General features: G+C 38.8%; 2 protein-coding genes across 3 annotated transcripts; both read right to left on the minus strand.

Annotated features, from left to right (window-relative positions):
* Positions 1-1,432: 1,432 nt before the first annotated feature.
* LOC133719760 (uncharacterized) lies at positions 1,433-4,834 on the minus strand. Of its 2 annotated transcripts, none has more exons than XM_062145933.1 (7): positions 4,335-4,834; positions 3,909-4,018; positions 3,565-3,761; positions 3,377-3,468; positions 2,420-2,492; positions 2,112-2,254; positions 1,433-1,889 (listed from the first exon to the last, which is right to left on the minus strand). In XM_062145933.1, exons 1-7 carry the CDS (start codon positions 4,518-4,520, stop codon positions 1,791-1,793), a joined length of 900 nt encoding a protein of 299 aa, XP_062001917.1. In that variant the 5' UTR covers positions 4,521-4,834; the 3' UTR covers positions 1,433-1,790. The 2 variants fall into 2 exon arrangements, with proteins under 2 accessions (XP_062001917.1, XP_062001916.1); XM_062145932.1 differs by having other exon boundaries at positions 2,420-2,522.
* Positions 4,835-4,977: 143 nt separating this feature from the next.
* On the minus strand, positions 4,978-9,330 carry LOC133719758 (protein EIN4). The gene is made up of 2 exons (XM_062145930.1): positions 6,829-9,330; positions 4,978-5,803 (listed from the first exon to the last, which is right to left on the minus strand). Exons 1-2 carry the CDS (start codon positions 8,605-8,607, stop codon positions 5,261-5,263), a joined length of 2,322 nt encoding a protein of 773 aa, XP_062001914.1. The 5' UTR covers positions 8,608-9,330; the 3' UTR covers positions 4,978-5,260.
* Between the last annotated feature and the right edge of the window lie 2,639 nt (positions 9,331-11,969).

The following is an 11,969-nucleotide window of genomic DNA, read 5'->3' on the forward strand; positions in this document are numbered from 1 at the left end:
TACTATGCATTCGCATTTCTGATACAAATGATGAAGGATTAAATACTTGTTACTCCTCAAACTTTTGTCTGAAAAACAGTTTAGTTCCTCGCCTTTCAAATTAAACTGGATAGTCCTTATTCTCTCTAATTCTCACACAACAGGTCCAAAAAAGGTCTAAAATGACTATAATACCCCCAAGATCCTTTTTTTATATTTTTTTTCTCTCTTTTCTTTTTCTCTTTTTTATCTTTTTATTTTTAATCATTTTTTTAATTTTTTTTTTTTTGCTTCTCTCTCTGCTCTCTGCTCTCTCTCTCTCTCTCTCTCTCTCTCCCCCCCCCCCCCCCCCCCAATTCCAGCTCCGATCCCATTTCCAACCAGGACCGAGCTCCAGAACCAGTCCACCACTTCAACCCCCAATCTCTCACCCTCATCTGCCTCTTCTGCTCCATCGAATCCCAACCACAAATCCCAACCCCCAAATCTCGAATTCAATCGAATCAATCCCTTAGTTGAACACTCATACCCAGCCTTCAATCCCATACAAATTTCGACGTCTTCGGCAGCTCCTCAATAAACACCACCGTCTTCGGCACCATGAAATTCGGCAGCTTTCCTCTGCAGTACTCTATCATCTCCTTCTCCGTCGGCCTCCGCCCCACGTCATCTTTCAGGCTCACAAACGGAAGCGTGGGATCCCGTACGGGTAGCTCCAGCCGTTGGCGTGGAACATCGGAAGCGTCCAGAGATAGACGGGCTGTCTGGGTACGGCCCAGTCGAGGAGAGAGTTGACGGTGATGATGAAGAGCCCTCTGTGGCAGTGGACCACTCCCTTGGGCGAGGAAGTCGTGTCGGAAGTGTAGTTCAGCGTCATCGGGTCCCACTCGTTCTCCGGCAGGGCCCACTGGAAGTCCGGGTCGCCGCTCTCCACCATTTCCTCGTACGTGGCGCAGAACGGGGATGAGTCGGAGGAGTTGGGATGGGGTGCGGGTGCATCGTCGTCGGCGATGAGGACGAGGAGGGGGGTGGGGAGAGAGAGAGAGAGAGAGAGCAGAGAGCAGAGACAGAAGCAAAAAAAAAAAAATTAAAAAAATGATTAAAAATAAAAAGATAAAAAAGAGAAAAAGAAAAGAGAGAAAAAAAATATAAAAAAAGGATCTTGGGGGTATTATAGTCATTTTAGACCTTTTTTGGACCTGTTGTGTGAGAATTAGAGAGAATAAGGACTATCCAGTTTAATTTGAAAGGCGAGGGACTAAACTGTTTTTCAGGCAAAAGTTTGAGGAGTAACAAGTATTTAATCCAATGATGAAATAACAAACTGTTGCTTGACATATAAGTAGAGGATTTAAGGCTTATCTTCTAGATTAGCCGCATAGTGTTCCATGATTATTATGTTGATGGAATCATAAAATCTATATTATCATCGGTGATATGCAACTATGTGTCATTGTACACCACTTTCGTATAGGATTCTATTCATTGAGATGTTAGGTCCGACAAACGGTTCATTAGAAACCACAGCTTAAACCCTTGGAGCATTATTACAGTCCATTGTATGGACATTTAACATAGAGATCACTCAACAATGATTTCATTAGGCAAAAGATTCTGATCTTTTACATTAAATTCTAGCCTTTGATCTAACAGCTTCTGCTCAGATAATTAATCGAGAACCAAGTCTATGCGCCTTTACCAATTACCATATGCAGATCCATGAAATTGTTATCCACAGGAAAGTACATTTTAGACCAAGCATCAAGCATGCATAATTCTTCCAGGGGCATCTCAGCAATACATTTAACAGTTCACACAGGCTTTTGGAACTTTCCGTGAACCCACACCCTTCGCATGCTCTTCCCATTTCGACGATTCAGCGACTTAACACAGCAGTATTCAAGCTCAAGCTGATAAAAGCATGATGATAGAACATTAGCTAGTTGAAAAATGCAGCAATCAGGTGCATATTTATCTATCGGCTTTGCCTCCCTTAATCCTAAATTTAACCTCAACCACCAGTTGAAAATATGAAAAATTAGATTAGACGAGATATAAGAATCCTACTCCCAGTTAATTGGAGAAATAGGTGTAATGGCAATAACAGAAAACTTTTAACCCCTCTCTAGTACCTCAATAAAGCCTGCTCCCATAAATAGATCCCTTACAGTATCCAATGAGAAGAAATAAGATCGAGTTCCATCTGATCGCATATACTCCCTGAATCCCACTCTTTTGTCCATCTCAAACCGAAGCATGCTCATGTCATAAAGGCCTGAATTTCATCACACTGAACTTCTGTCAGCAGGAAAAACATTAGAAAGAAACATTTTCCAAAAAAAAAAAAGGAAAAAAAAAGAAAAGAAAAGAAAGAAGTGTAAGAGCTCTTTATGAACTTTTACAACTCCAAGTCCAAACCAGGTTTAAATTGATCAATTACCATAATCCCTAAATAGAAGCATGCCTCCAGGTCTCATAACAGAAAAACACTCCTTGATGGACTTTGGCATCCTCTGAAGTGATAATGCCGACAGTGTGAATATCTGACATTCAACATTATAAAAAGGAACTGAAATCACCAAATAATTTGATTTTTTTTATTTTTTATTACAGTATCACAACTCAAATCACAAGTCAAAACAGGGGAGCACCATGTCCATTCTGAAACAGAAAAGATTCCAAAGTCATGAGTGTACTTAAGATTTACATAGTAGTCGAAAAAGCGAAACACATAAATTTTAAAGAAGTCTAATTGGGGTCCAGCAAATTCCCAGGTCTGTTTCAATTTGATAAAGCTATGTAATTTTACCCACTAAGCTTTATCTTTAGTAACTTCAAAGGAAAACTTTATGATAGATGTAAGCATTCAAAAAGTTCTAAGGGACAACCAAGGTTATTGACCACAAAAGATGAGTGAGTTAAGAGCTGTGAGCTGTCCCAGATAAGTGGAGAATTTTCTCTACTGTCCAAACCACCAAATTTCACCACTTCAAACGATCATATCAGAAACAAAAGAAAATCTTAGAGCAAAGCAAGAGGAATATATGCGTACTTGATTTAAAAGCAAAGGAAATGATAAAGCCAATACACACGTGAAAAATGGCAATTAAAAACCTAATCCAAGTTAGAATTATGATGTAATACGCCACATATTAATATGTATAACCAATGCACCTTGTAATATATATAGCCTTCAAACACAAAAGTTGGCAGGCAGATAAATCATCAAAATTTATCAACTGAATATGGTAATGTTGAACTATGAAATGCCAAACCATCAGAGGCTACAAGTTTCAAAGGACAAGGAGACTGATATCAGATAGCATGTTGTTCTTTTAGGTTCTATATTATCAAAGGTTAATCTAAAATATCCCAGTTTAATGTAATGGATGCTTACCAAGGTAACAAAATCAACCCCACCAATGCAACATCTGCTTTCTTTCAATGAACTTGAATCATCAAGACAGGTTTCACTATTCCCTCTACCATCTGGAGAAACATACAGAAGTGTGAATTTTATACTGCATATGGGACTGATTAGACTTCACATATAAGAATATAAACAGTGAAACGATTGGAACTAACCTGAAGTTTGTTCAAAATTTGCTTGACAAGGATTGTAGGTCAACCATGTTGGAAACCCAGAGGTAGAGAAATCACAACAAAACGTATGGAAACGATGCTCAATAGAAACAATGTTAGAAGCATAAATCGTCTCCTTAGCCTTCTCAAGGGCCTCAGTGCTACAATCACATGCATAAACCGTGACTTTCTCGTTGCCCCTGCAAAGGAAATAGTACTTTCTAAAGATAAATATGTCATAAAGAAAGCTCACAGTTCACACATTCCCTTTGAATGTCCCAATTAAGCGTTTAGGCGCTTATCGATAACAACACCTGCATAATTTCGTCTCTACTTTGAAACATTACCTCAATATTGGAAGAACAGTGCTGCCATTGCCACACCCCACCTCCAAAACCCTAGAATTCTCCTCACAGCTAACTAGTTCAGGGAATTCTTGCAACAAATATCGCCTTTCCTGCATCGGAAATCACATACCCTTGAAAAAACAAAACAAGAGAACACCCAAATCGAACCCGAAAAACTATCCAAAACAAAAACTGATTCAAAGGGGTAACTTCTAAATTATATTACAACTTCAAACCCAAGTCACAAGTTACACTCACACACAAAGATGCAAACTTTACATTATTTCCTCAAACCTATAATAAATTCAAACTTCTCTATCACATTTTTGGGTATACAGAAATAGAACAACCTCATGAACTTGATCACATAAACCCTCATTACCCAAAAAGATTGAAACTTTACGAAAAGGGTAAAGAGATAGAGACCTTGAAGAACTTCCCAGATGAATGGCGGTGATGAAAGTCATTCCACGGTTGAGATTCAGCTTCTTCTGCAACTGAAAGAGAGGGCTGGAATGGGAGCAAATGGTAGCTAAACGACGGGTCGTTTTCTACCTCGACTCTCAGCTCGTCCCACTCGAAGTCCTTGCTGAAGTACTCTGCTTTCTTCATCTTCTCGTCTTCACCGATTTGAGAACACAGAGCCCGCGCTTTTGCGCCGGTAGAGGTTAGGGTTTGGCGCGAAACGGCGTCGCTTTCTCTCCCCTCACATTCTTTAACAAATTGAGGTTTAAGAGCAGAAACGGGAGAAGGGTATAAATGACCTTTCACCAACAATATAAGTTCATCGACAATGCATTAAATGTACTAAACTACCGATACATCTAAACTACCGATTGAGATCAAGTCAAGCTAGTCTTCTTACACAGAGTTAGCATACCGATTGAGATCAAGTCAAGCTAGTCTACTTATACATAGAGTTAGCATGCCTTTGTATCAGATATAGTCTACTTAATGCATTAGTACGTTAATATACAGTAAAGTTTCTTTATATAGTTGGTAATTTCAATTTCATCTGTATACAAGCTCGAGTGAACTGAATCTCATAGAGCAAGACAATCGATTTGAATCGAGCGCAAGAGTAAACATATCTCAGTAGATCAATTATAACATTGTTGTCACTTTTACATGAATATATGAGTATGCTAGCTTGGCTTTAGCATCATATAAAACTATCATATGTAAGACTATCATACTTATTTGGTATTGAAAACATGTAATATGAAGCACATGGTTAGCAAAATCTAAAGTGGAAATCAAGTTTAATATATCTAAGGTGGAGAAGTTCCTGCTCATTGGAGAACTCCAAAGAATAAGTTGAGAGGATCTGCAGTTTATGACTTGGAAACTAGTCACAGACCTTCACCGGCTCGTTGCAGTACTCTCCGAAGCTCATCCGACATCCCTTTCAAAATAACAGGTTTTCGGATCAGTCCGTTCATTCCCATCTGTAGACATTTCTCCCACACAGATTCCTCCGCACTTGCTGTCAGGGCTATGATCAGTGGCCAGTTAGGGTTGTGGAATTTCCTGATTCGCATTGCCACTTCAAACCCATCCATTTCAGGCATGTGAAGATCCAAAACAACAACCTGGAATGGATTTTCTGCACTGCCAAGGGTACTCAGGCATTCAAACCCCGAAGAAACAGTACTGACTTGACAGCCAAGTTTCTGGAGCAGTTTAGCGGTCACAGTCCTATTTACATTATCATCATCCACTACTACAACCCGGAGTCCTCTGAACTCTGAGTTGGAATTTGGTTGCTCCAAGAGATTTCCAGCGACATACATAGCTCTCCCAACAGAATGAAGGACTTGAAACCTGAGAACAAGGTTCATGCTTTCTGCAAGATTGATTGGATTCATGGACATCCAGATATTTCCTTGCATCATCTGCAGAAATTTTGTTACAAAAGCTTCATAAGTTGTCAACATACTGAGATGATATATTCTGTTCTTTCATTGTATTCTCACATCAATTCAAATTCCATAAATAAGGCACACAGGGGACAGAGTACTGGACAGATGGGGACAAACTTATCAAGTTGAAAAAAAAAAAAAAAAAGGGTATTCATCTGACAAAGATGCAGTAGGGGCTAACGTTCATATTTTCAAAAACCTTTCTGAAATTTGTTGTAGAAAGATATGATGCAATATGTTTTCCAACAGCTTCAAATGCAAAGAGCATACTGATTTATGAAATGTAATGCTCATTACACATAATAAATTAAAATAACGTCAATCGTCGATTACTAGCTCCTATGATTCGAATACACATCAATTTAATCTCTTGCCTAACTGGTAAACTGTGAGTCTAAGTATCATACTTTCCACTAGAAATGAAGTGCATATGATGTTTTACAAGCAAATAGTCAAGAATTGACTTATTTGTGCCTTAGAGATATATAACATGTCCCCCTTTCCCAGGACTTAAGATAGTATCTACTGCACATGCCTTATGCCCTTATCAGAGTTTAGACAGTTTAAGGCTTAATTGTATAAAGAAGGCAATGACGAAAGACTATATGGAAGTCTATTGAAAGTAGAACCAATTCCATGGATTTGAATTAATGTAGAAATGAATTGGATTTAATGATAATATGTAGGAAGTGTAGTAAAGCGAATGTTATTATGGTTGTAACTGTAGCTCCAATATCATTTTGCTTAGCAAAAGCAAATACATATATTTTCTTCAGACCTCTAAAAGATAGAAGCTTCTTATATGTAAAACAGTTTACTTGCACTAAAAACTGGCATTACAATGATTTCTGCTATGATGCTACCACCTAGTTCATCTAGTCATTAAGGAAAAAAAAAAAAAGGCAAATATCGTGGTCTGACTGCTGAGCAACAAATACAATACAACTCAAGATCTCACAAAAGTAAACAAACGTTAGATGTTTATCTGCAGTACTTACCTGGACAATCTTTTTGCAAATGCTGAAGCTCAGGCCCTTCTTAATTTCATTGCTGTTGTTCCTCCTACCATCATAATCAATCATCGATAATACTCCACTGGAATGAGAGGTTCCGTCACTAATCTCAAATTCGAACCTCACAGATACATACTTATCTGGCGTACCTGTTCTCCACATTTGTTGCAATTTATCATCCTGGCTCTCGGAACCACTCTCTAGAACAGCCCGAAAGATGACAGTTCCCTCTCCATTATAGGTGCTCAGAAGTGATCCAACCATATGCAAGATTACTTGGAAAGCCCTTCTTTCATCCCCCATCACCTGATTAGGCAATGAGCTCTGAACATCAACTTCAAACCTAAAGCCTTTGTACACACACAAGCACTTGGCAAGGCAAGAAGCTTCTTTGATCATAGAGTGAAGCTGAAAAGGCCTCATCTCTAGTGGGAACCTTCCATTATCTTTAGCTGACATCTCCATGACATCAGTTATCAAAGTGGAGAGAACATAGCTAGTTTTTACCATCGTGTCTACAATAATCCTTTGTTTCAAACTCATATTCTCAAATGTTGACAGCAAACCCAAAATGGAATGCATCGGCCTTCTCATTCCATTACTCATTACCTTCTGAAATGAGTACCTTGCTTGGCTGGCCATCATTGCATTCTTCTGAGCCTGTTGTAGTGCACGATTTTGTTCTCTCAGTTTCTCTCTCATTAGTTGAGACTCTTCAAGCACTGCAGCGTGGGATAGAGCCACCGCAACCTGGTCAGCCACGACTTCCACTATCTCCATTTCATGATAGCTCCAAACTCTAGATTCTGACATTGGAAGAACCAACACCAATATAGCATAAGGAGTATCAACTAACTGTGGTGTACCCCCTTTAAAATTCGAAACTCTAAGCATTGGCATCCGAATTGCTGCTACAGCACCACATTCGCTAGACTCACCACTACTTGCAGTTCCAAGTGCGGAATCAGGCCTCAGGATTCTTACCCTCTTGCTTTCTCTTATCTCCAACACATTTGGATCATTAATTGGGATAGTACGACTATAATTTCTCGAAGAACTCCCTTTCAACTCATGAGTCAGGTTCATCTCTGTCCTGTTCTCATTCGGCATCCAAACTGCACAGTTATGCAAGTCCAATGTCTTTGAAAGCTCAACGAGAGTTGTATACAATATGTTATGCTTATCAAGTGACTTTCTAATTTCCTGGGTCAGCATACGGACATGCCAACTCGCTTCCTTCTTTATCTTCATCATCCCAACCTCTTGGTCTAATTCCAACACATTCTGCCTCAAGAACAACTCTCTTACTTTAACTTTCAGAATAAGAGGGAAAAGAGTTAAAAGGGTTATTGCAGTTGCACACGAGACCAAGGCCGTGAGGAATTTGGAAATGGTGAGGGCAAGCATTAATTGGAAAGAGTGAGCACTATGAGGGCCATAATAAGTCCAAGCATTGAGCAAATGGGTCAATCCACAAAGGACTATAAACGCGATGAACTGAAGGAGGACCCATTTGAATGGAAAGTTTGAGCAGCTGACAAAATAAAGGAGCTCTATAGGGATCGAAAAATACGCTATTGCAATCAAGAAATCACTCACTCTTTGACACTCTAAAATGCTCTGAATGCTCCAAGAACCCTCATCATCACAATTACAATTCACAAAATCATTATCACTGGCTGAAACAGATACAGCCAAACAGGAAACTAACAACCCAAGAGCTACTGCTCTCAACATTGCAGCCAAGTGACTACTATTCACCATTTTTCAAAACTGATGAACTCAAATTCACTTGGAAAACAAAAACAAAAAAAGATAGAGAAAGGAACAGAAACCCACCAAGTATTTTGAAAACTCAATGCCATATTCTAAGATCTAAAAAAACCCACCTGGGTTTTCCAACAAAAACAGACATACCCACCTGCAAAAATTTCAAAATCAAACCTACCCATCTCCCACAAAGGAAAACTCCAATTTCCTATCACTTTTCTCAATCTAAATTGCTCTCTAAGCTTTCCCTACACTATTTTCCAGCTACTTTTTTTCTGGGTTCTATCAACCCTTCAACAGAAACTAAAACAAGTGAAGAAATCCCAGATGATAACTTCAACCACAAAACACAAACAACAACTGTGAAAAAACCAAAGCTTGCTTCTTTTGCTTATCAAAAACCCAAAATGATTGAACCAAAAAAAAAGAAGTAAAACAAAGTCAGAGAAAAAGTGAATAGAAGAAGAAGAAACACACCTCGTGCCTCCTGTGGCCAAAGCCCAGCTGCCCCAGCTCAAGTTTTTCAGTATCAAACAAATCAAAAACAAAACTTTAAAGTGTTTAAAGCAAAACCAGTCACTTCAAAACAAAAAAGACTCAAACTTTGAGTCCCAGACTCTCTCAATCTGAACTAGCTACCACAAACCCAAGAGACCAAATAGACCTCTTATTAGAGAAGAAAAAGCAAATCAAAACCCAACTACAGGGGAGAGCTGACTCAGAAAGAGAGGGGGGTTTAACTTTTTAAAGGGGGAGAGTGGGACCCACTCGCGTCCGTGAAGAGAACCTAGACACTTTACTGTAATCAAATAATCTTCTTTCCCAAAAGGGTTTGGGCTTTCTCCACCGTCGGATGGTTTTGTTTGATCGTGCGGCGGGAAGCATAGGACTACGTGGCAAATTTGGCCGTTATACGGCGGTTAAGTACTGAGTCAACTCGGATGGAATGGTGTGTGGTGGGAAAATAAAACTTTGGGCAGGATCTATTCTTGGTTAAGGTTCAAGATCTTCAATCTCGGTTTTTGAGGGTGGCAATGGCATGGAGTCCATGGACTTTTGTGATGCTGTTCAGGACATGTCAATATTAATCTTGGATTTTGTTTGTTCTGTACTAAATTGTCAAAATCGAACACAAAATATCAAACTTATTTTTTACATATCTCTCGTTATTTGGAATGAGACTATTCGACTCATCTTATTTTTTGGCTTCTATTAGATTGAGAAATCAATAATTGATGAATATGAATACTCTAACACTCAATCTTATTATATATATTCCATACATCGCACTGGATAGATATTATATTCATGAAATTAACTTCACTTTCAAGATGTTTTGGTTAAGTATTCTTCATATTTTCAAGTCATTAATTAACGAAGTTGGAAATCTGCTGTGATGCATGTGATCGATATTGTTCATTGGGAAGAAATCTGCTGTCCCTAATACCCTGTGCCAAACCTGTCCCCATGCATTCATTGGTCCATAAAGATTAAGAAAATATTTTCTTAATCTTTTGTTCCATATTTTATTCTTTGTGGACCAATGAATGCATGGGGACTGGTTTGGCACAGTATTTTTGGGGACAGCAGATTTCATCCCTCATTGTTCATTATTCAAAAGTACATTGTAATAGAGAATTAGGTCCAAGTGACCAATTAGCGTTAGAAATTGGTCCATTCATACAAGGACTTGACTTTTCAGGAAGGTTGTAACCATTCAACTTACCTACTGGCTACTGCCAATCATTAACCTAATTCAATTGTAGTTATTATTTATAACAAGTGGACATTAAGAAGACAACATCAGAAAACATACAAGAGGGAACTTAGAAGAAGAACACTTCTAACATGTCAAGTTGGACTGACAAAGATTATTGTACTAGCTAGATTTGTTACAATCTGTACCTATGCTTCCATAAATCTCGGACAAAGTTGGAGTTTATTGCTCAATATGCAAACACTAAAATCAATTACTTTGTTAACCTAGCTATATCTCCAGTCGAATTTAATCAAATGACTTCACAGATGTTACAGGAACAAAATTGAAATCCATGACTTGCAGACAATGTCCAGCAAATCGTGAAGGAGAATGTTATTTCTTGTTGCTCGAATGATTAAGAATTCGCGTGCTTCGTGATACTTTTGTAAGGACACATTATTGAAGAGGGGATGAACTGGTTCCAACAGATTGGTCATGGGCTTCATCTGATTAGTATAATGTTGACAACTTGACATAGAGAAAGACCACTTAGACAATAACGACTCACACTATTCATCCCGGGTTTGTCTTTAATTCCACCCTCCTTGTCCTGCAAGCACAATAGTATGTATAGCTGCAACCCAAGTCCATGACAGAGCGGCTCCATTCTCACATTCTTCTTCACAAAATTTGAGCCGATATAATTGATATTCACTTCCTGCTTGGATTCACTAGGCTCATCACTTTCGCCCACGCGAGATATACTAGACGTTGTACAACTATGTTTAATTGCTATCCATAGTGCAGTGTCTTTCAAAATCCGGGAGCACGAGTTGTTCATCAATAATTGGACTTGCTCCGAAACACCTTAAGAAGAAACCCTAATTTTTCACGTTCCAACGAAGTACCCTACTCATGGGCACCTCTCAGGAGTGCTAACAGCTACCATCTGACCCTTGATCACATCCATGCTCTCCACAAAGTCTGGAGATTCCTTGACCGCCGTATTGAACGCGCGCTTTTTTCTTGGCTTAGGCTCAACAGACATCTTGAGCTTCTTACGCTTCAAGTCTTTTGATTTGGGATTGTTCTTCCTGCCGAGGGGATGTCCAACCTTGAACTTCTTAGCTGGGGAAACCTGAATCTCCTCAATGCTAGAGAGGGTTAAGCGTTTATGGGTTTTTGAGGAGGGGTTTAATTAAGGATGAGAGAAGAGTAAAAGGAGCAGAGCATGGTTATGATTTTGGGGAGGTTTTGGAGGAAGAGTGTTACACGACAAAGATTTTGGTCTGAAAATGTTTTATCTAGTAAATTGTGTAAGTGTGCAATTGTCAAATTGCCACAAAATATAAGGAACCATTAGTTTTGGATATTTTAGATCGAAATTATATACTTTTCTTTTAATTACAGAGAGATAATATATTAAATTTCGTCCAATTAAAGTTATGTAAATCTGATGAATTAGATTTATGACTATAACTTTGACTATAAAATAGATGGTTATTGATCCGCCTCCTAGGCGAAAAAATCTCATTTGGCGTTAAGATAGCATGTAGAAAGGGGCTGCTTCTAACTGGATTTCCGTTTTGATTTACTGCACCATAAAAGAATATTTGTCGATCATGAGGAAGATCAAACTCTTCTTCGCCTGGGTGTG

This window comes from Rosa rugosa, chromosome 7, assembly GCF_958449725.1.
Source record: "Rosa rugosa chromosome 7, drRosRugo1.1, whole genome shotgun sequence".
NCBI lineage: Eukaryota > Viridiplantae > Streptophyta > Magnoliopsida > Rosales > Rosaceae > Rosa > Rosa rugosa.